Source organism: Doryrhamphus excisus, chromosome 10 (assembly GCF_030265055.1).
Source record: "Doryrhamphus excisus isolate RoL2022-K1 chromosome 10, RoL_Dexc_1.0, whole genome shotgun sequence".
NCBI lineage: Eukaryota > Metazoa > Chordata > Actinopteri > Syngnathiformes > Syngnathidae > Doryrhamphus > Doryrhamphus excisus.
Genome location: NC_080475.1, coordinates 3,316,337 through 3,341,792, shown reverse-complemented (window position 1 = coordinate 3,341,792; position 25,456 = coordinate 3,316,337). Strand labels below are relative to the sequence as shown.

The following is a 25,456-nucleotide window of genomic DNA, read 5'->3' as shown; positions in this document are numbered from 1 at the left end:
AGAAACAAAATGAATATTTGTTGCTCTATTAAGGCATTTGATCTCATGTTGGCGCCTCTAAATTGTATGAATGTGAGCTGGCGTCAGCTGGGAGAGGTCCTAGTGAGGGAGAAAGTGGCATAAAAAATGTATGAATGTAAATGTAATGTAAATGTATAACGTGTGTGCACACATTTTTGTTATATGACAGCTGCAAAGTGATGTTTCCTACATGTGATCAGCCTATTTTTATCCTATTGTTCCATGTCTCTGATAGGTGGTCATCAGCGGGAGATCATCATATCAAAAAGTGACAGTAAAGTGTTGATAACCGACTACGACCCGTCCAAGGACTACATCATCAGCGTCATTTCAGTCAGGGGCAGCACTCAGAGTAAACCACTGCAGGGCAGACATAAAGGTGAGCTAACACGTTGACTTTTTTTCATTGCCACTTATCAGTACCTAACGTTTCACTTTGTCTACAGCAGGGGTTTCAAACTCAATTTACCTGGGGGCCACTGGAGCTAGGCTCTGGGCAAGGCTGGGCCGTATCAGGTGTTCAAAAAAACAAACAAAACGCATTTTTTTTTACATTATTTATTTTTTTTACGCACTGTTCTCAAATATCTTAATTTTTATTTTTCTGCACAAAATAAAATGAAAAATAAATAAACAAATCAAGAATAATGAAAATCAATCGGTAATTAATAAATATAATAATAATAATAAAACGGCAAATAATAAAAACTTGGGTGGGTAGACAAATATTTTTTTCAGATTAAAATGAACAAAGCATTATTAGAGCCCTGTAGACATGACAAAACACGACTATAGTCACATTTATACTCTTTTTATTTACAACATATTGCGCAACTGCAGGGTCTTGATACACATGCTAACTCGCAATCGAGAGAGCTAGCGACCTAAACGGTAGCCTTCAAGTTATTTCCTTTAAACTTAAATAGCCAAAAACTTACCACTTCCACACGGATAGGGAGGATAACTATTTATAGTTATTTAACCATTAACATGAATATTAATCAAACGTAACATTTTTTTCTGGGTACATGATACCATACAGCATCCATATCAAACTTGCACGGGCCGCACTAACATTAAACTTTCATATCAAGGCGGGGGCCTAGTGTCCCGCGGGCGAAATGTTTGAGACCCCTGGTCTACAGCATCCTCTTCAGCGTGTAATCTATTGTGATACTGTATTTTTGTCTCTGTGTTGTGTTCAATGTGCACCAGCTGAGACAGGCAAAGGCGATGGAGGAGTCAAAAACGAGCCGCAGCGCCTGACTGATGCGTTCGGTCTTCCTGAAGACGTCAATGAGATCTCCGGAGGTAAGATAAATGCCCACACGGTTTTCCAGGAGGATCAGGGGGCCACATGCAGGGGTAATGCAGCGCTCAGATGAATAAAAAAATAAATGGTGATGAATTGAAGCGGCAAAAACAGCTGTCGGGCCCATCTATTAAGGCCGAAAAAAAAAAAAACAATTTCCTTGTCCAGCTGAATGTGATTGTGATTTCTACCTCCATGCTGAGTCTTGACGACAAATGGCCACCTTTTTTAATGTGCACACCGACACAGGAAATGAGTGTGCTGTGTTGGTAAATCATTCACTAAGCTGTGTACACAGCTCTGTCAACGATCGTCTTGTCTTTGCGGTTTTTCTAAGAACTCGACCTTGACCCAGACAAGACTGTCTGGCTTTTTAACTTCAAACCAAGATTTTATTTGAACTGGCAGCTTTAAAATAGTAAACTATGAAATGCCTTGTTTCCAAATTCAGTGAAATGTGAGACAACAAAGGAATAGTAGCATGACATTGTGCTGGGAGACGTATCTTGTGCATATTTATTGAAATTATTGAAGTATTGTAGGGCGGCACGGCGGTCGAGTGGTTCAATTCCACCCTCGGCCATCTCTGTGTGGAGTTTGCATGTTCTTTCCGTGCAGGTGTGGGTTTTCTCCGGGTACTCCGGTTTCCTCCCACATTTCAAAAAACATGCTAGATTAATTGGCGACTCCAAATTGTCCATAGGTATGAATGTGAGTGTGAATGGTTGTTTGTCTATATGTGCCCTGTGATTGGCTGGCCACCAGTCCAGGGTGTACCCCGCGAAAAGCGGTAGAAAATGAATGAATGACGTATTGTATTGAAATTGTTGTTGAAATACATTTCCTTGCTTTTTCCTTTAATATATTGTATGTTTAGTAAAAACATTTGGCAACATTTGCTGCGTGAACTGCAGTGTCAAGACCTCGTATCTTCTTCTTTTTCTTGTTTACTTGTGTGTTCCACAGCGGTAATTTGTGAGGTCTGATTCTTTTTTCAGAGGACACATTTTTACGATGCAAATTTGAATGCATATTATTTTGAAAAGCCAAGTGGAAGAGTGAGGTTACAGGGAGAAGAGATACAGAAGCTGGATAATTTGAAGTACTTGGGTGTCAAAGTTTCACAACAATGGAGATTGTGGAAAGGAGGTGATGAGGCGTGTGCAGGCAACGGATGGATGGAACGGGTGGAGAAAATTGTCAGGCGTGATGAAGAGCGATAGAAGAGAAGATTTTCAGAGTTTCAGCTAAAATGAAAACTGTGGTGAGATCAGCCATGTTGTTTGAGCTAGAGACAGTGCCACTGAGGTAAAGACAGGAAGCAGAACTGGAGGTAGCAGAGATGAGGATGCTGAGGTTCATATTGGGAGTGACCAGGATGGATAGGATCATTACATTACATGTTAGAGGCCTTGGAGATCTCATCAGGGAGGCCAGACTGAGATGGTTGGGATTGGATGGATTAGATTGATTTGCTGTGGCGACCCCATAAGGGAAAAGCCGAAAGAGAAAGAAGAAGAACCTCCTTACTTAAATGACCCCGGCAACTAAACTGTTCACATCACGGAAATCAAACCAGAACTGGATTCACGGGGTGGATAAGTCACCGTTGATGTACTACACTACTGATGGGGATACCATGCAACTTCATGTGAAATATCTTCTCGGTGTACATGGTCAATACGGCAAAAATACTGTAAGTATTACATCTTATCATGAATGTACATGTTCTACATGGTCACAACATGTTTGTAGAACCATAAAACTGCATTATGTGCAGTAATGAGTTGTCTCTTTTTATCAGTTTTTATATCTTTAGAACGCAGGAAAAGAGAAATAGAGAGTGAAAGTGTGTGTCATTTTGGATGATTATTATTATTATTATTATTCCAAAATAAAGTGTAGTTTTCCTTTCAGCAAAATGAAACATAGCAGTTTATCTCCATCTCAGTTTTTTTTTTTTTTTGCATTTAACTGCTCTTCTGTAAGAGTTTCCTTAGTGCTTATGTGTTTCCTACTTTAAGACATCAACAATGCTTGTGGCTGAAGTTGGAACGCTTTCAACTGCTACTTATAGAACATGAATGCTTTCAAAGTCATTTTTTTGGCAAAACACTTACTTCTGCATTTTTTTGCCTGAAGTGTGAAAGGCTGGAGGAGAAGTTTGACAAAAAGAGAATTCCATTCTGGTAGTCTGTTTTTCTTTTAAGCACACTTGCTTTAGGCTGGCTGAGTATTCCGATTTTTTTTCTGCGCTAAAAACACTAAATGTATCATTTATCATAAGGTGTGAAAAGGTAGAGGAAAATATACACCCCTGAAGGAGGAACAGGAGTTTTTTTTTGTTTATAATGTGTATAGCATTTCCAGCTGTGTATTAAGATGGACTTAATTGCCTTGTATTGACTTACGGATGCTAATTGCATACATTCGGCTTGGCGTTATATGTACTGTATGGGCTGAAGGGTGGTCCTAATCAAGTGGCTCGTTTTTTGTGGGCATATGAGGAATATGAGGAACAATAGGATGGGCTGTACTTTGCGGGCAGGTCCATAATAAGTTTGCATAAATCATAATGACATGCAACACGTTGGCATTCTTGCTATAGCTATATTAACAAAGCATTATTAGAGCCCTGTAGACATGACAAAACACAACTATAGTCACATTTATACTTTTTTTATTTGCAACATTTGCGCAACTGCAGGGTCTTGAGACACATGCTAACTCGCAAACTAGAGAGCTAGCGACCTAAACGGTAGCCTTCAAGTTATTTCCTTTAAACTTAAATAGCCAAAAACTTACCACTTCTACACGGATAGGGAGGATAACTATTAACAGTTATTTAACCTTTAACATGAACATTAATCAAACGTAATAATTTTTTCTGGGTACATGATACCATACAGCATCCATATCAAACTTGCGCGGGCTGCACTAACGTTAAACTTTCATATCAAGGCGGGGGGCCTCCAACTAGTGTCCTGCGGGCCATATTTGGCCCGCGGGCCGCATGTTTGAGACCCCCGATTTACAACACGTTGCGCAACTGCAGGGTCTTGAGACACATGCTAACTCGCAAACTAGAGAGCTAGCGACCTAAACTGTACCCTTCAAGTTATTTCCTTTAAACCTAAATAGCCAACAACTTACCACTTCCACACGGATAGGGAGGATAACTATTAACAGTTATTTAACCTTTAACATGAGCATTAATCAAACGTAATCATTTTTTCTGGGTACATGATACCATACAGCATCCATATCAAACTTGCGCGGGCCGCACTAACATTAAACTTTCATATCAAGGCGGGGGCCTCAAACTAGTGTCCTGCGGGCCACACTTCATTCTTGCCATAGCTATATAATTCCACTAGATGACTGTAACCTATAAAGCTATCCTGAATGGTGGCTGGTTTTACTTCATTTTAGTTTTATTTAGGGGCTGTCAAAAATAGTGACTTACTGGTAGTAACTAATTTATTTCATTAATTACTTTCATTAATTACAGTAATTAATGCTTATACGTACCTCATGGCAAGCCAGGCCTCTCTGCTATGATGCCAGATGAAGGCACAGTGTAGCGTCCTTACAGTCACTCATAGTCTGACTCTCTTTTATAATTTGATTCTGACCTGAACCCATCAACAGCAATGCGATTCCAACACTGCATATGTATCAGGAACTCACAGACACGTCCCTCGCGTCCTCGGAACAACCCTGTCACTTGACGACCGTGAGATGCATTCATGGACACTCCCAACAATCACAACAATGTCTTTATTATGTGTGTGTGTGGTCAAAATAAACAGAAATACAAAGAAAAACAGTAAGTGGTAATGCTGCTATAAGTATGCTGATTTAATAACTCATGAATTCAACTTAAATGACAGGGTGTCTTTGAACGCATCCCCTCATTGCTCATAATAACATGGTTAAAGTGTGATTCAAATGTTTTGCTGCTATTAAAAAAACAAAAAAATAGTGTTTGGTAAATAGGTTTTCCGACATGTTTGATATTTTTTATTTACATTTTCAGTCAATTTGGAGCTGTTAATACATAGAAATATGCAGTATATATTTTTCTTTCAACAAAATAGAGTAAAAACAGGCATATTTCATAGTCTTAAATGGTGATTAATCGTGATTAATTAATATGACAACCGTGATTAATATGATTAAAAACTCGTCTCTTTGAACGCATCCCCTCATTGCTCATAATAACATGGTTAAAGTGTGATTAAAATGTTATGCTGCTATTAAAAAAAACAATGTTTGGTAAATAGGTTTTCCGACATGTTCAATATTTTTTAATTTACATTTTCAGTCAATTTGTAGCTGTTAATACATACAAATATACAGTAGAAATATACAGTATGTTTTTCTTTCAACAAAATAGAGTAAAAAGTCATATTTCATAGTTTGAAATGGTGATTAATCATGATTAATTAATATGACAACCGTGATTAATACGATTAAAAACTTGTATCTTTGAACACATCCCCTCATTGCTCATAATAACATGGTTAAAGTGTGATTCAAATGTTTTGCTGCAATAAAAAAAAATACAGTATATATTTTTTTCCTTCAACAAAATAGAGTAAAACCAGGCATGTTTCATAATTTTAAATGGTGATTAATCATGATTAATTAATATGAAAACGTGATTAATACGATTAAAAACTGTAATCATTTGACAGCCCTACTTAGAACTCTACAGCTTCAATGTTTCATTGCTACAGGTCAACGGGTGTCTGATTGTTTTCCACCGCAATTTAAATTTGCTCACATGACGATCTGTTCAATTCACAAAATAGAAAAAAAAAGTGATCATTTTCGTCCTCATCCTGGAAATGTAAGCATTTCCTTACAACCTCTTTATCAAAACCCTTCCGATGCTGCAGAAGTGACCTTCATTAGTGTCGTTTCTCACATCTCTCTGTGTTTATAACAGTATGCCGTTGTGCGTCAGTAGAGTCGATGGATGCGTTGTGTGGCACCGAGGTTTTGTGTACTGTGGCGCTCATGATGCAGATTAGCCGAAGGTGTTCTTTCATGTTCTGCAGTGACATGTGAGTGCTGCGCTCTCGTGCTGTTTCACCGCCATGTATTTATATTATGATTTAATCAGCCTACTGCAGAGTGGTACACTGTTAAGGGGTTATCCGTGTTATCAATGGATATCCATGTTAGGGAGGTATACACTCTGGATGGATTATATAGCAAACCGTCATCCAAGTTACTTATTTGCTTTGCAGAAAAAAACAGCACTTTGTTTCTTGTTACTGTCACTCCATCAGTTGAATACCCAAGTGTCATTTAGTGTGGGCATATGTAGTACAGTGGATTTGTGTCTTGTGTCTTAGCTTTTGTTGCTGGTTTGTGTTTTATCCAAAATAAAGTCAGAAAGAATGCTATGCGGCCGCATCAATAAATATGTTTGTTTTGCGCGTCAAAGCAAGAACAAAACCATTACTGAGACTTGTGTTAGGCAGTCATGTATTTTGATTGGAAATTGGACCTCACCCATGTTTCCTGAAAAGTGATAGCTATTATTTGGACAGCTGTGCGGTATGAGATCAAACAGTGTTTGGTGTGTGTGTGTGTGTGTGTGTAACAGATGTGGTTCAGTAGCTCCCAATAGTTAAACAGATGATGATCTCCTGTTGAGGCCAAAATTGAAGTGATACGGGAAGTCATAACAGTTTTCCCTGTAGCCAATGAAATTATTAAAAAAAAAAAAACATTATTTAATGAAAAGAAAAAAATATAACACTGACGGCTTCCATTTTGATCCTCACACTGAGAACTCCTACAATAAAATTATTAAAAGTCAGTTTCTTTTACTAACTAAATGCATTCATCCACTTGGAAACGTTTATATAAGCTCTGGGTTGAAGGAGTTTTCCAATAATGAGGGAGATGACACTTGAATTAAGTCACCTTGACACCGTAACTGCTGGTGTATAAGCCAATACTGTTTTCTCAAGCTTTGAACCCTGTGGCTTAAACAGTAATGTGGCTGATTTATGGCTGAAACTTCCCATGATGCTTAGAATGCAGCTTCAGGAACGAGTGAGCTGAACGCTAATATCACGTTTTGAAGTCTTATACAATGATCGTGTTTTGATCTGACAAATCTTAAGTAAGTTTGATCATGTGTAGAATTACTATAGTTTCTGGTTGGACTTTTTGGACCGCTGTACTTATTCAACTCCAATGGAAAAAAGCATCTCATGTGTCATCACTGGAGCTAACTGAAGGTATTTTGCTAGCTAAAGATAGAAGCAAACACACAGTCTCACAAATACAGACAAAAGATACTTATACACCCACCCACAAAAGGAGCTACGCTGTAATAAGACCCGCTTACTTGTAGGCATACAGGGACTGCAGATAAGCCCGGACGTCTGTATTAGGTATTGTTGTCAGGAATAAACAATCTGGTTCTCATTTTATGATTTGGTTCTTTAGGATTCCCTTATCCTCTATTCGAAACCCACTTAGAGTCCTCAGGGGGAGGGACATAAGAGGACTCTCCAATACATCTCTCACTATTAATGCAGTGAATGTCAACAGGATCTCATTGGCCGCCGGTTAAGGAACAGAAGGGTGCTTTTTTGGAGCTGCGCTGTAATAAGACCCGCTTACTTGTAGGCATACAGGGACTGCAGATAAGCCCGGACGTCTGTATTAGGTATTGTTGTCAGGAATAAACAATCTGGTTCTCATTTTATGATTTGGTTCTTTAGGATTCCCTTATCCTCTATTCGAAACCCACTTAGAGTCCTCAGGGGGAGGGACATAAGAGGACTCTCCAATACATCTCTCACTATTAATGCAGTGAATGTCAACAGGATCTCATTGGCCGCCGGTTAAGGAACAGAAGGGTGCTTTTTTGGAGCTGCGCTGTAATAAGACCCGCTTACTTGTAGGCATACAGGGACTGCAGATAAGCCCGGACGTCTGTATTAGGTATTGTTGTCAGGAATAAACAATCTGGTTCTCATTTTATGATTTGGTTCTTTAAGAGTCCCTTATCCTCTATTCGAAACCCACTTAGAGTCCTCAGGGGGAGGGACTTAGAGGACTCTCCAATACATCTCTCACTATTAGTGCGGTGAATGTCAACAGGATCTCATTGGCCGCCGGTTAGGGAACAGAAGGGTGATTTTTTGGAGCTGCGCTGTAATAAGACCCGCTTACTTGTAGGCATACAGGGACTGCAGATAAGCCCGGACGTCTGTATTAGGTATTGTTGTCAGGAATAAACAATCTGGTTCTCATTTTATGATTTGGTTCTTTAAGAGTCCCTTATCCTCTATTCGAAACCCACTTAGAGTCCTCAGGGGGAGGGACTTAGAGGACTCTCCAATACATCTCTCACTATTAGTGCGGTGAATGTCAACAGGATCTCATTGGCCGCCGGTTAGGGAACAGAAGGGTGATTTTTTGGAGCTGCGCTGTAATAAGACACGCTTACTTGTAGGCATACAGGGACTGCAGATAAGCCCGGATGTCTGAATTAGGTATTGTTGTCAGGAATAAACAATCTGGTTTTCATTTTATGATTTGGTTCTTTACGATTCCCTTATCCTCTATTCGAAACCCACTTAGAGTCCTCAGGGGGAGGGACATAAGAGGACTCTCCAATACATCTCTCACTATTAATGCAGTGAATGTCAACAGGATCTCATTGGCCGCCGGTTAAGGAACGGAAGGGTGCTTTTTTGGAGCTGCGCTGTAATAAGACCCGCTTACTTGTAGGCATACAGGGACTGCAGATAAGCCCGGATGTCTGAATTAGGTATTGTTGTCAGGAATAAACAATCTGGTTCTCATGTTATGATTTTGTTCGTTTCGAAACCCACTTAGAGTCCTCATTTCTACACTAACGAGTAACGCTCTGAACATTGAGTGGAGGTAGGATTGTAAAGTTTAAAGTGCATCACAAAATCCACTACCACCAACACGTTTTGGAAAGCCGGACTAATTTAAGAAATGTTTTGTCCATCACTAGCAGTTAGTGATTTGGAGTGGATTTATTTGTAATATGTTTCTCAAGGTGGACGCTAATCACTCTAATTGACCTCTTCCCTTTTACGATTTCATACACAAGTTTCAAACTGTGGCGTGGACACCACGGGAACAGCTACATAAGTGCAGTGTCACACAATTAGCTTAACCTCGTTGTGAACCCTCTTACTTAATTGAAGACAAGGACAAAAGTCTGGCAAAGACCACTCACACACACACTCTTACACACAAGTGAGTGATGGTCGATTTGCTCCCAAGACTCTGAATGGACATTGAACGTGTGCGAGGACAACACTGCTTTGAAAAGAAATCATACAGTCGTGAGCCAACATCTAAAGTATTAAACACACTTTGCCAATGTGGAAAGAGCATTAAGTGAAACAAGACGAATCGAGAATGAGTGTGCGGTTGTGGAGGACACGGAGATGAGTTTTCCAACATGAGTGCTTTCTTTGTATTCGGTTCAGTTGCATTTCATCCTTCTCACCCGGAGGCTCCATTCTGCCCTTTGACGTGAAATAGTCACACTGTGAACTTAAATCTGTTTGAGTAGCCTAATGAGCATTCAAATGAATAAATGTGGAATTGCATGCAATCTTTCTGTGGGTGGTGGTTGTGTACAAACTGCGAAAAAATCTCAGTGAAAACTTAACCTCCTTCAAGAGTCAAATAAGATAGCTTTAAGTTGTCCGACACAAAGGTTCTCCCTGGTCATGACTTTGTAGAGGTGGTGGACTTAAGAGGACTCTCCAATACATCTCTCACTATCAGTGCAGTGAATGTCAACAGGATCTCATTGGCCGCCGGTTCAACTTTAACTACATCTGTCCCTGGGGTTCATTTTGTGTGTGTGTGTGTTTGTGTGTGTGCGCTCTGGTTGTAAGCTTCAGGGATGTTGGAGAGGAGGGCAACGCTCCTCTCTCATCCTATTATACATGTGGTGAAAACTGCAGTGTAGCATAGCGAAAGGGGATAGGGTTTTTGCCCTTTGTTGCACAAAGATATTCATTTGACTATGTAGGCTGTGGGTTCAAAATAATGATGGTTTTCAGTGTTCTTTAACAAATTCTCACACAATTTTCAATGGTGAATTTGGCGAACGAGGCATGTCCCAATCCACATTTTATGGCTTCTGATCTGATCCGATTTTTTAACAGTCTTGCTAATCCTGATCCTGAAGATCGGATCGGCAGACCCCTATTTTTAACCCACTCCCGAGTGCAAAAAAACTGTTTGTTGCACACTTTGATATGCAGCGCCCGCATTGTTTGTAAATAGGTTGTGTAATGTGATTATGATTAATATGATTAAGATTAGGGGCGGCACGGTGGTCGAGTGGTTAGCGCGCAGGCCTCACAGCTAGGAGACCCGAGTTCAATTCCACCCTCGGCCATCTCTGTGCGGAGTTTGCATGTTCTCCCCATGCATGCGTGGGTTTTCTCCGGGTACTCCGGTTTCCTCCCACATTCCAAAAACATGCTAGGTTAATTAGCGACTCCAAATTGTCCGTAGGTATGAATGTGAGTGTGAATGGTTGTTTGTCTATATGTGCCCTGTGATTGGCTGGCGACTAATCCAGGGTGTTCCCCGCCTCTCGCCCAAAGACAGCTGGGATAGGCTCCAGCAAAATGAATGAATGAATGAATGATTAAGATTAAAGTAATTCCAGAAAAGTCATTAATCGGCGTCTTCATTCTCCTGGGAACTAAAACCACTAGTCGTCTTCTTCAGCGTTGGAATTGGACAACCTCATAATTCCTTCATCACACACGTTGTCAGTCACTTTGTCAGTTTCGTTGTCATTTTCGTCTCAAGGCAAATTAGCCCTTTAGCTGGAGCTGTTCTCAAATGTAATATCCTTCCCGTTAGCTTGACCAGAAAGTTCTCCGGCATCTGCGGCATCTGCGGCGTACGAAAAAAAAGTTGTACCCCAAATGGATTCTGTCCGTTTTGTCGTATGGCCGTGCAACATTACAATCTTGCGGAATGTTTCTGGCGGCCGCAACGGAACCGCAACGGATTCAGTGTGAGCCCGGGGTCACACTGAATCCGGTTCCTGATCCTGTCCGGTTTACCGCCAAGTGCAACTCACACTCCTCTCCGGCTATGGAAAGCCACAGCTTGGACCGGAGTACTTCGGCATTTGTGGCATCTGAAAAAAAAGTTAGACCCCAAACGGATTCTTTCCATCGTTCCGTACTGCGTACCGAGCCTGCAACAGGGATTTCAATCTTGCGGAATCTGCGACGGATTCAGTGTGAGCCTGGGGTTAGGTTCATTATGTCAAAATGTTCCCTTCTTGCAGAATCTACAATTGACCATTTTCCGAACAGCAAATTTTTTTTACAATATGTTCATGTAGATATGATCTGAGGGGCCCACTTGTGAAATAGAAACCACCTCAGCTCAACAAATATCAGGGCAACAAGGCACAGAGATTAAGGAAAGACAAACAAAACGGCGAGAGCAATGAAACGCAAACAGAGGAAGGTTTAAGGAAAAGCCTCTCAGTGTATGGAGCCTATACGTTTGTGTCAGGACATCTTGAAAGAGAACAAGGCCATCGATTGAAGATCAAGAGGCAGAGAAAAGGTCACTCGCGAGACGAGAGAAAGACGTTGAAAATACATCTGTGGGATTATGCCGTACAACCCACTGAATCACACCGCGGGAACCTGCTTGAATAGCAATGAGTGGCAAGAGTTTATTGAGGTGCTCCGAGGATCACTGAGCAAATGGCAAACGTCGCAATACCCGGGTCTAATAAACTTGACAGAAAAACAAAGAAAAAATCTTGCTTTCTGAGCTGTTGGAAGAACTTCTTTTGTAGTTCATGGGGAACTCGTGACTAAGGCACCTATTTAGAGTAGTTGCTGAGAAACTGAGGTACATAGATTTAGAGTAGTTATTGAGGAACTAATGACCAAGGCACATAGTATTTGGAGTAGCTACCGAGGAACTAAGGTACATAAATTAGAGTAGTTACTGAGGAACTAATGTGGAACTCATGACTAAGGCGCCAATTTAGAGTAGTTACTGAAGAACTAATGAGTAGTGGTTAAGGTTCGGTTGGTTGGTTCCTCAACTATTGTAATTTTCTGTTACGGTTTTATCAATAGGCCATAGTCAACCACAGCAATCAAAAAGTATAGCAAACTGCGATGCGTTCTCAAAGTTCGGGATATCGGGAACTGAAGGTTACATAAAGGTTAAATAAATAGCTTGGAATTTTGGATTATTGCCTGAATCAGCATATATTTCTTATACACAGTAGATTCTGGGATTTTAAACCAATCCAGGGGATTTTTTTTTTACCCTTTGATCGAGTGGGATCAAGACAAAATAACAGGTTGTTACCGCCAGAGGGTTTGGATGGGAAGGAGCAGAAACATAAACATTTTTTTTTTTTTTTTAGAATAATTGCTCGAGATATACTGATGACCAGATGATATGGGATGGAGCTTCATCATATTTTAAAGCACTTGGTTTCCAACCATCCATTTTTCTATACCTCTTATCTTTTACAGGATTACGGGTGGGAAGCTGGGGCTTATGCCATCTGATTTACGAGCGGCAGGATACCACTCTTCCACTGTGCTGAGTCATAATTTAGAAAATATTACTAGAGGTTATCATATCAGTGAAACATTGCAATATTCCCAACATTGTTTCACAGATGGGACTTTTATTACATTACAAAATTTCATATTAGATAGGAAAAAGATACGTTTTCAATTATCTTTGCTGTATATTATTCTGCTCATGGAGGGAATTTGAATGCATAAAGTAGTTTTACAAGAATGAAAAGTTGATGAAGTCAAATGTTGATGTCATGCAGGGACTTCTTCTACAAGCTGTCCACATTCACGCCTGTCGCTGTTAACGCTAAACATTAATTTCAACCACATCAATGATGCAATCATAGAAATGGGAGGGAATAAAAGCTCAAAAGCGAGACAGAAAATTCCAACCCACTCACAGTCTGATCCTTAACTAAATAGAGGTCACCAATATATCACGGCTGCTTGCTGAGAATGAAAACACAGCCAGACAATCCAGAACGTTGAAAGACTCAATGGAATAGTCAAGTGTGGTTTAAGACCTTTGCGAGTTTTACCAGTTTTATGAGTTTTATGGGTTGACTTTGTTTTATTTCACTTTTTAATTTTTTTTTTTTTGAGTGAGTTGTGTTGGACACACTTTTTCAGCCTGTTGAAACCTAAAAGGTAGTATTACCTGGCAAAGAACTACTGCTGTATGAATTGAGAAATATCCAGTGGCAGACGGTTGCAATAGGATAGCATTTGTGTTGCTTTTGGAAGGATAACTGGATCACAATCCAACTGTTTTTTTCTTGAATACTTGATCCTTTTAAAATACATTATACACCTAAAAAACATGCATAAAGGATACAGTATATGCTGTACACAATTTTCAACTTGTGTTGAATCGCGATATCGAGCATAACCAATAAACACAGATAAAAAGTTCATTTTAGTAATTACTTTTGGCTTATACTAATTAATACAAATGCATATGCAAGTTTTTCCAAAGTAAACAAAACTGTGGTGAGACCAGCCATGTTGTTTGGCCTAAAGACAGTGCTACTGAGGAAAAGACAGGAATCAGAACTGGAGGTAGTAGAGAATGAGATGCTGAGGTTCTCATCGAGAGTGACCGGGATGGATAGGATCAGGAACGAGTCCATCAGAGGGACATTATATGTTAGAGACCTTGGAGATAAAGTCAGAGAGGCCAGACTGAGATAGTTCGGACATGTTCGGGTACTCCGGTTTCCTCCCACATTCCAAAAACATGGTAGGTTAATTAGCGACTCCAAATTGTCCATAGGTATGAATGTGAGTGTGAATGGTTGTTTGTCTATAGTATGTGCCCGGTGATTGGCTGGCCACCAGTCCAGGGTGTACCCCGCTTCTCGCTACAAAGACAGCTGGGATGGGCTCCAGCATGACATCAATACATGTGTTCCCAACTCTCTATGGTTATCATCATTGGCGATGACTGGTCTTACTCTGCTTGAAACCCCAGCTTCCATTGCAGCTGTCACAGTTTTAGGAAGAATTCCTGTATGAGTTAATTGCCCCAGACCCACATGCTGTTTCCCACAGCTCCATACTGTGGTCGCTCCCTTGCGCCAGGTGTCTAACCATGTGCTTGCATGCTCATTTGAATGATGCTCATGCACTTGTGTACTGGCATGCAAATAGGATCAGTGATGGCAGCGCCTGTGCTAATCATGAGCTTATATGCAAATAAGGTTCAAATGTAGTTCACCCAAACTCATTGTTTAGCAGCTACTAACCCATAAACAACTCCGAGTCGACGCATGGTTGAAGGTGAAGGAGAAGGGGGCTCAATGGTTTTGCTTTTTTTCCATAACCAACCCAATAGGACGATTCATTTGCACAATGAATTGTAGTATTGATAGTGAAACTACTCACAGAAGTTAGTCTAGACCAGGGGTCTCAAACTCAATTTACCTGGGGGCCACTGGAGCTAGGGTCTGGGTGAGACTGGGCCGCATCAGGCCCCCCCCCCAAAAAAAAGCATTTATTAAAAACAGAAAAATTAATAAACTTTGCTTTGGTTCAGATTTTCTGAAATAAAAGCTCTAATAAAACATTCCACTGTTCTCAAATATCTTAATTTTTATTTTTCTACACAAAATAAGATGAAAAATATATAAACAAATCAAGAATAAAGAAAATAAATCAGTAATAAATAAATATAATAATAATAATAATAATAACGGCAAATAATAAAAAACTACATACAGCATCCATATCAAACTTGCGCGGGCCACACTAACATTAAACTTTCATATCAAGGCGGGGGTCTCAAACTAGTGTCCTGCGGGCCGCGTGTTTGAGACCCCCGATTTACAACACATTGTGCAACTGCAGGGTCTTGAGACACATGCTAACTCGCAAACTAGAGAGCTAGCGACCTAAACGGTAGCCTTCAAGTTATTTCCTTTAAACTTAAATAGCCAAAAACTTACCACTTCCACACGAATAGAGAGGATAACTATTAACAGTTATTTAACCTTTAACATGAACATTAATCAAACGTAATCATTTTTTCTGGGTACATGATACCATACAGCATCCATATCAAACTTGCGTGGGGCCGCATTAAGATTAAACTTATCAAGGCGGGGGGCCTCAAACTAGTGTCCGCATGTTTGAGACCCCTGGTCTAGACCATATTAGTTTGAATTCTATGCTTCCATTGTACTGCTTAGTTTTCTTGATTTGTCATCCCAATTGAATAGATTTTCCCATAGTCTAAACCGTGTATATAATGTATTACAGTGCTGATTGGCATTTGTGGCAGCTTATTTAATTGGTGGTGCCAGGCAGCCAAAATTTGTTCTAAAAAGTCCCTTTGCCTTCTCCCTGGGTCCCATATCTTCTTCATTTTTCAAGCAGTGTGTCATCAATGAGCTCCCAGACACTATTCCTCAGGATCTGTAATTTCAGTAGGAGGGTGTTAGATGAGAGGGGAGATGAAGAGGAAAGGGGGGGAGTTGTGGTGGAGATAGCGGTGAAGAACCCAGGCAGATGGGACTTGGAGGAAGCAGAGGCACCTTTGACCAGCCGACTGTTGCTTTCGAGCCAGGCAGTGTGGAGAGATGAGAGGTATCATCACCAATCACAGTAGCAGCAGATAATCTCTGACATGAACAGCATTGTGTGCATATTTATGTGTATGCGGGCCTTTGATTTTCTGTCTCTGCTCTACCTGTGTGTGTGTGTGTGTGTGTATAAAGTGGTGACTCATTTATACTTTGGTTACATTGCAGAAATATTATTATTCTTATCATTTCTATATTTATTGACATTTATTGTTTGTACAATTACCTAATGGGTTGTCTTATATGAATACACCACATACATTTTTCTCCCATAATTACTTTTGTTACATTCAATTCCGATGTAGACCCCTAGCCTACTAAAGCCAATTTTTAGCGTACAACCACTTTCATCTTTCATGTAACCATGGTGATAAGTGTACTCTATTACAAGGTTAATAGACACTCCTTGCTTGATCATACGTGCAGGAAATTACTGTTTACTGTTGTTACATGTCAGGATCAATAGACAAATAGAAATAGATCAATAGAAGATGGATGGATGTCAACATAGACAGTAGAAGACCGATACAGACACCGATCTGATGCCAATACCGACCTTTTTTGTCGCTTTTTATTGTCGTCATCAAGTTGTATGTATATACTTCTAAATATTACTAAATATTAGGGCTGCATCTAGAAATACATCAATAAAAGATGGATGGATGTCGACATAGACAGTAGAAGACCGATACAGATACCGATCTGATAACAATACCAACCTTTTTGTCTTTTTTGTTTGTCGTCATCAAGTTGTATGTATATACTTCTAAATATTACTAAATATTAGGGCTGCATCTAGAAATAGATCAATAAAAGATAAATGACAGTAGAAGACCGATACAGATACCGATCTGATAACAATACCAACCTTTTTGTCTTTTTTATTGTTTGTCGTCAAGTTGTATGTATATACACAAATATTGCTAAATATTATACCATTACTATTATTACTATTACTAAATATTAGGGCTGCATCTAGAAATAGATCAATAGAAGATGGATGGATATCGACAGACAGTAGAAGACCGATACAGATACCAATCTGATACCAATACCAACCTTTTTGTCTCTTTTTATTGTTTGTCGTCATCAGGTTGTATGCATATACTTCTAAATATTACTAAATATTATACTATTATTATTACTATTACTAAATATTAGGGCTGCATCTAGAAATAGATCAATAGAAGATGGATGGATGTTGACATAGACAGTAGAAGACCGATACAGATACCGATCTGATACCAATACCAACCTTTTTGTCTTTGTCAAGTTGTGTGTATATATACTTTGAAATATTACTAAATATTATACTATTACTATTATTATTACTATTACTAAATATTACGGCTGCATCTAGAAATAGATCAATAAAAGATAAATGACAGTATAAGGCCGATACATATACCAATTTGATACCAATACCAACCTTTTTGTCTCTTTTTTTGTTTGTGGTCAAGTTGTATGCATATACTTCTAAATATTACTATTGCTATCATTATTACTATTACTAAATATTAGGGCTGCATCTAACAATTATGTTCTGAGTCGATTAATCTGTCGCTTGTTAATTAATTAATTAATTGAGTTGATTTAATCAACTAGTTTGTCATCTAGCCGGACCAAATCCATATGAACCAAACACAAATAGGTGGGGATGTCCGATATTGGGGTTTTTTTTGGTCAAAAATCTCAATTTCCAATATCGATATCAGTCGATACGGATATCTCATTTGGTGGAATGAACACATAGTACGTTATAGACCGAATTTTTTTAATGTTGTTTTTCATTGTGGAAAAAATCTGATACTGATATCAACCGATATCACATTTTTATGCTGATATCGAGCCGATAATTATCAGTACCAAAAATTGCATTCCAGATCCCATGTCACAGTACATGTTGGAATTCATGTTTCCCTCATGTTTACCACAGCTCCCCATTGCGAAGAGCACTCATGCAAGTCCCAGTCCATGCTTAACTATAGGCAAGATACAGTTATCTTGGTATACTACTTTGTAATGAGTTTGTTGTCAGTATAAATGTTGTTTTTATGGTATTTTCTCTTGAGAAGATACACTGTAATATTAAAAAAATAGTTGCTGAAATGTGAGGTGTGCTCACTTTTGTGTACGGCCTCTGTATTTTAAATGGTCCCTTAATTGGTATATCTGTGTTTACATTAACGGAACAGCCACTACAACCCATATGCCCTTCATACGAATGAACAAAGTACTTTTTGACATCTTGTTGAAAATCTTACCCTTCTCAACACTTTCCGTTTTTGAAAAGGTGTCAGCACAAAAGGCTGTACCTCCGAACCCAACCTGTCTTTTCCTCTTTACTTTATCTGGTGTCTGCAGCAGATGGATGGTTCAAACAGTCGGGCGCAGACAGCAGACTGAGCTTTCTGTTTTTTTCTGTCTGGCAGAACTTCTCATAAAGAATATCTGAGTTTTTATAGCCTTTCTTATGAGTCTCTGTCACATGCATTTAAAAGGATAAAGACCATGTTTATTTGCATGCGGGGTGTCCACTCAGAAATAAAACGGTTGTATGTGAGTTAGCACAATCGATTGTATTGATGTGTTTTGCTATAATTGACAGTTCACTGTGTACCAACTAAGGGTGATGTAATTAGCAGCTAGACAACTTAAGCTTAAAAAAAATTAAAAAAACTAAAAAAAAAAAAAAAGACAACTTAAGCTTTTGTTTTGTTTTGAGAACTGTTTTGTTTGAGAACTGAATGGTTCAGTTACCAAATCAAAGCAGTATCATTATTTTCTTCACCTTGTACTTTGGTACGTGACTAAAAATAAAATAAATAAAAAAATAATAATAAATTAATTAAAATTATTTATTATTTTAATTAATTAAAATTAAATACATTAAAATTCAAAAATTAAAACATTAAAACATTAAAACATTAAAACATTAAAACATTAAAACATTAAAACATTAAAACATTAAAACATTAAAAAATATATAAAAATATAAAAATAAAAAAAATTAAAAATAAAAAAAAATTAAATTAGGAAAGCAGGAAGTGAACAAATGTAACAGTTACTGATTGTAAAAGTACCAGATGGAGGGGTAGGATTTAATAAGCTTTGCTTCTTCCTACTCCTTTTTGGACATGTGGAACTGTGAACTGATTATGTGATGCATTCAATTGTAATCTGATGCATGTTCAAATGAAATATAACCATTACCATTTTTATTGATTGTTTTCCACCAGACCAGTTTATATGCCACACTGAGTCCAGAGCAGACATCGTGATCCTGGTAGATGGCTCCTGGAGTATCGGGAGACTCAACTTCCGGTTGGTGCGCATGTTCCTGGAAAATCTGGTCAACGCCTTTGACGTGGGCATCGATAAGACCAGGATAGGTTGGTCTACCATTACTTTTTCATCTGTGTAAATGTCTGCATTGCACTAATGTAAACTTAAAGGCAAATATGGAGTTATAAAATGTGGTTTTTAAACTTAGGACTGGCTCAGTATAGCGGTGATCCAAGGATGGAGTGGCACCTGAATGCTTTCACCACTAAAGATGCTGTTCTCGATGCTGTGAAGAACCTTCCTTATAAAGGAGGAAACACTCTCACAGGTACTTTTTTTTTTTTAATTCGTGGTCATTTATTCCTCCTCAATGTTTCAACCACTTCCTCTGTCTCCAGGCCTTGCACTGTCCTACATCTTGGAGAATTGTTTCAAGCCTGAGTCTGGTTCCCGTGTTGGTGTCCCTAAGATTGGGATCCTCATCACCGATGGGAAATCTCAGGATGATGTTATCCCACCTGCAGAAAGCCTGCAAAAAGCTGGGGTTGAACTGTTTGCAATCGGTGAGATTGGTTCAAATCATGACAATTTTGCAGCTAAAATGAGTTAATAATGTATCGACTTACTGTATAAGTGTGTCCTTTCCTTCTTGTGTTGCAGGTGTGAAGAATGCTGATGAGAACGAGCTACGCTCCATCGCCTCCGAGCCGGACGACACTCATGTATATAATGTAGCTGACTTCAACTTTATGAGCTCCATCGTGGAAGGACTGACCAGAACAGTTTGTGAACAAGTGGAGCAGCAAGACAAGGACATCAAGCAACGTAAGTGCACAATAAGACGTTACAGGCTATATGGACCGTGGAGCATTAATGTCAGTATTGGGTATAATCCTCCGAGCAAAACGGCATAATCATCATGATTAACCCAACTGGACTTGGACTACGTGCCATTCGGTCCTTGTATAAGTGGAGCAGGAGCAGGTCAGGAATCGTGACGGGAAGAACAAGATTCCGTATACAATAATCTGAAATTAGCTTCCTCCTTAGTCTGGCTGGACTCACCCTAAAACAGGGGTGAGCAAACTACGGCCTGGGGGCCACATGTGGTCCACCAAAAGTTTGAAACCGGCCCGCCAGTTGCTTTCTATAGTATGGTAATGGTAATGGTTTTATTTCATTTGAACATGCATCAGATTACACTTGAATGCATCACATAATCAGTTCACAGTTCCACATGTCCAAAAGGAGTAGGAAGAAGCAAAGCTTATTAAATCCTACCCCTCCATCTGGTACTTTTACAATCAGTAACTGTTACATTTGTTCACTTCCTGCTTTCCTAATATAGTTTAAGTATAGTTTAATATAGTATACATTTTTTTTTTTAACTCAATGTAGCCCATGAGTCAAAATATTTGCCCACCCCTGGTCTACATAGTTGAAAACCCTCATGCATCATGCAGTGTATATTACATAAAGTACTTTTACAATCAGTAACTGTTACATTTGTTCACTTCCTGCTTTCCTAATATAGTTTAAGTTTTTATTTTATTTTATTTTTGTCACGTACCGAAGTACGAGGTGATATGACCATACAATGACATAATTTCAACTTTTAACATACAAACTGGCAACATGACTTGCAAGTTGGATGTCTTATTTAGTAAAAAAAAACAAAAAACTGTAAAATTAAATGACATAGTTTGATGTTGTCTGATGTTTAAAGTGCTTCTGAAAAAAAAGGACACAAGAACATACAGATGATATAGTATAACTATTAATTATAAGCATAAAATAGTGTGTGTGTTAAATGTATGTTCTGGCCATCCATCCATTTTTTTCCGCTTATCTGGGTCCGGGTCGCGGGGGGCAGCAGTCTCAGTCGGGAAGCCCAGACTTCATGTCCCAAGAACCAGATTTGGCCGCCGAAAAACCAGGAAGCATATAGCCCTGCAAAATGTCTTACTGAGGGAAAATTCAACCAAAAAATGTGTTTAATATAGCCGGACAGAACTTACATTTATTTATTTGAATGTTGACATTCATATACAGTAAACCTCGGATATATCGGACTCGGATATATCGGAAATTTGCTCACAACGGACAGATAAAAAAGAACCGATTTTTCTGTAATGCATTTCCAATAAAAATTCATTGCATATATCGGATTTTTTATAACGGATTTCGCCTATTTCGGACAAAATCTCCAGTCCCGTTCCAATGCATTTCCATTAAATTTCCCTCGCATATATCGGATGGCCGCATCGTGGCGCTCCGATTCGCCGAATCGTGACAGGCCGCTATACGACGTCATTTGCAGCGTTGCCTGCGCGTCCAGGTACATTGGAAACATAGTCAAGGAAGTGCCTTTTTATAACGGATAAAATCCGATTTACGCATATACCGGATATAAATCCGATATATGCGTAAAACGGACATTTTCCGGTATACGCATATAACGGATTTCGCTTATATCGGACAAAACCAGTGGGAACAATTGAATCCGATATATCCGAGGTTTACTGTAGTATGTAACAGAACAAGTTTATATGTATATTTTGCTAATTTGCTAGTATCAGTTTGTGTCAGATATACTCATCTTCTACTACTTTTTCTTCTTCCAGAACAGCCACCAGAGAGGATTGGACCACCGTCAGACCTGTTGACATCAGAGATTACAGCCAGAAGCTTCAGAGTGACATGGAACCACGCCACTGGGAATGTGGAGAAATACAGAGTGGTCTATTTTCCTGCTCCAGGAGGACAACCACAGCAAGTAAGCGTTTTTGTTTTTTGGTGTGAAAACACATTTCTATGAAGACAACAGTATTGCTTCACTAGAATAACCACCTCTTTATCGATTATTGAATCAATCAGAGTTAGACTGAACCACACCGGATTTTATGCGATCTCGTATCACACGTTCCTTCATTTATTTTGATGTCCTCACGTCTATTTTTCTTTGCACCCCTTCCACGCATCCCAGTCCGTGGTAGACGGCCATGACACCTCGGTGGTGTTGCAGCATCTCAACTCGCAGACCGAATACCAGCTGTCTGTGTTTGCTGTGAATGAAAATGACGCCAGTGAACCACTGAGAGGATCGGAAACAACTCGTAAGTGTAATACATGCACACGTGCATACAAAACAGTGAAATAGGGGAAATTAGAGAAACACTCGGAGAGCGCAATGCTAGATTTTTTTGTATCAGTCTTTGATATTTTTGTGTGGCATTGGAATACTAGGACATACTTGGAAATAACCAAATGTGGATCACTACGTCCCTAAATTTATGAGGGTAAAAAAAGAGTAACATTATTATGCATTACACTCACGCGTATTACACCGTCTTTTTTTTTCCCCAAGCAATTGATATGCTGTTCTAACTCTTCCAACCAAGACAGACAGAGAGCCTGAGGGCTCGTCCAGCATGTATTACATAATTTCTTACTTGTTTTCAACTCCCGTTAAATCTCTCTCTGGTAATTGTGGTTGATTGTATTAATACAGCACAGACTGTACAGCACAGACAAATCAAGATCCAAATTGAGTGGAGAAACACGTTTTCTACCTGTTGAAATCCACTCCCAAAAAAGATTTTATTTGGAATATTTGCCAGCTCTAATTGTGTTTTCCCCGCGTGTGGTCTTGTGCATATGCAGTGGCTCTTCCCACGGTGACGGGTCTCCAGCTGCTTGATGTGACTCATAACAGCATGAAAGCACGATGGAAGAGTGTGGAGGGAGCGTCGGGCTACATGTTGCTTTATGCACCGCTCACCGATGAAGGCGACTTGGGGGAGAAGGAGGTAATGTTTAAAACAAAGGACATTAATAGATAAATGTTTTGGTTTTGACTTTTAATTACTGTATTTTCTGCACGCTCCGGAGTATAAGTCGCACAAGGCCAAAAATACACAATTAGGTAGAAAAAAAACATACATAAATCACATTTTTTGTGGGTAATTTATTTTATAAACTACAGTTTTTTCTGGACTATAAGTCATACAAGGCCAAAAATACATAATTAGGTAGAAAAAAACACACTTAAGTCGCATTTTTTGCAGGTAAGTTGTTTACAAACTACAGTTTTTTCTGGACTGTAAGTCGCACAAGGCCAAAAATACATAACTAGGTAGAAAAAAAACATACATAAGTCAAATTTTTTGCGGGTAATTAGTTTTATAAACCACCGTATTTTCTGGACTATAAGTCGCTCCGGAGTATAAGTCGCACAAGGCCAAAAATGCATAATCAGGTAGAAAAAAACATACATAAGTCACACTGGAGAATAAGTCGCATTTTTTGCAGGTAATTTATTTTATAAACTACCGTATTTTCTGGACTATAAGTCGCACAAGACCAAAAATGCATAATTAGGCAGAAAAAAAAACATACATAAGTTGCATTTTTTGCGGGTAATTTGTTTTATAAACTGCCATATTTTCTGGACTATAAGTCGCACAAGGCCAAAAATGCATAATCAGGTAGAAAAAACATACATAAGTCACACTGGAGTATAAGTCGCATTTTTTGTAAGTAATTTGTTTTATAAACTACCGTTTTTTCTGGACTATAAGTCGCTCCGGAGTATAAGTCGCACAAGGCCAAAAATGCATAATCAGGTAGAAAAAAACATACATAAGTCGCACTGGAGTATAAGTCGCATTTTTTGCAGGTAATTTGTTTTATAAACTACCGTTTTTTCTGGACTATAAGTCGCTTCGGAGTATAAGTCGCACAAGGCCAAAATGCATAATCAGGTAGAAAAAAACATACATAATTCACACTGGAGTATGTAAGTAGTAGCATTTTTTCCGGGTCATTTATTTTACAAACTACTTGACCAAAACAGACATTACGTCCTCTTGGAAGGCAAGTTCTAACATTAACAATAAACACAAAAAAAGAATAGAGAACAGGCTTAATAGGTGTAAGATATGCTAACACAATGGTTATTCAGCTACACAAAAAATAAACATGAACAGAAAAGGTGTCCAGTGTCATTGTTGGCGTTTGTGTGTTCTTGTCTCCAGGTCAAAGTGTCCGATGCAGTGACAGAGATGGAGTTGGATGGTCTGATCCCACACACCGAGTATACCGTCACTGTTTATGCTATGTATGGAGAGGAGGCCAGCGACCCCATTGCAAATCAGCAAACTACGCGTGAGTGATGCACACCCACGTACATTTGGCTTGCACTCTGCTGTGACGAGCATCTTGTGGATAAAATAGCACAAAATAGCATCACCGTCAAATATATGCAGGCATATTTGGGGAAGGTTAGCACGCAGACCTCACAGCTAGGAGACCAGGGTTCAATTCCACCCTCGGCCATCTCTGTGTGGAGTTTGCATGTTCTCTCTCCGTGGTTTTCTCCGGGTACTCCGGTTTCCTCCCACATTCCAAAAACATGCTAGGTTAATTGGCGACTCCAAATTGTCCATAGGTATGAATGTGAGTGTGAATGGTTGTTTGTCTATATGTGCCCTGTGATTGGCTGACGACCAGTCCAGGGTGTATCCTGCCTCTCGCCCGAAGACAGCTGGGATAGGCTCCAGCAAACCCCCAAGACAGCTGGGATAGGCTCCAGCAAACCCCCAGGACAGCTGGGATAGGCTCCAGCAAACCCCCAAGACAGCTGTCTATATGTGACGTGTGATTGGCTGACGACCAGTCCAAGGTATACCCTGCCTCTCGCCCGAAGACAGCTGGGATAGGCTTCAGCAAACCCCCAAGACAGCTGGGATAGGCTCCAGCAAACCCCCAAGACAGCTGTCTAAATGTGACGTGTGATTGGCTGACGATCAGTCCAGGGTGTACCCCGCCTCTCGCCCGAAGACAGCTGGGATAGGCTCCAGCAACCCCCTAAGACAGCTGGGATATGCTCCAGCAAACCCCCAAGACAGCTGTCTATATGTGACGTGTGATTGGCTGACGACCAGTCCAGGGTGTACCCCGCCTCTCGCCCGACAGCAGCTGGGATAGGCTCCAGCACCCCCGCGACCCTCTTGAGGATAAGCGGTCAAAAATGAATGAAGGAATAACACAGAAAGCTAAGATGTCAGCGTTTGCTCAGATAGCTTACTATCTGTAATGTACTTTACAATAAGATACACAAAAATACAATAGTTACTGAGGAA

At 39.5% G+C, this 25,456-nt stretch overlaps 1 protein-coding gene across 3 annotated transcripts in view; it reads left to right on the top strand.

The window, feature by feature from the left end:
- Window positions 1-25,456, top strand: part of col14a1a (collagen, type XIV, alpha 1a) — a 140,582-nt gene that overhangs the window by 27,434 nt on the left and 87,692 nt on the right. For all 3 annotated transcript variants that reach the window (XM_058084545.1, XM_058084546.1, XM_058084544.1), the window contains 10 exons: window positions 257-400; window positions 1,237-1,332; window positions 19,268-19,420; window positions 19,522-19,641; window positions 19,712-19,876; window positions 19,974-20,138; window positions 21,938-22,089; window positions 22,300-22,429; window positions 22,977-23,122; window positions 24,350-24,479. In XM_058084545.1, coding sequence (XP_057940528.1) covers window positions 257-400; window positions 1,237-1,332; window positions 19,268-19,420; window positions 19,522-19,641; window positions 19,712-19,876; window positions 19,974-20,138; window positions 21,938-22,089; window positions 22,300-22,429; window positions 22,977-23,122; window positions 24,350-24,479 — 1,401 coding nt within the window. The remainder of the gene's footprint in view (window positions 1-256; window positions 401-1,236; window positions 1,333-19,267; window positions 19,421-19,521; window positions 19,642-19,711; window positions 19,877-19,973; window positions 20,139-21,937; window positions 22,090-22,299; window positions 22,430-22,976; window positions 23,123-24,349; window positions 24,480-25,456) is intronic.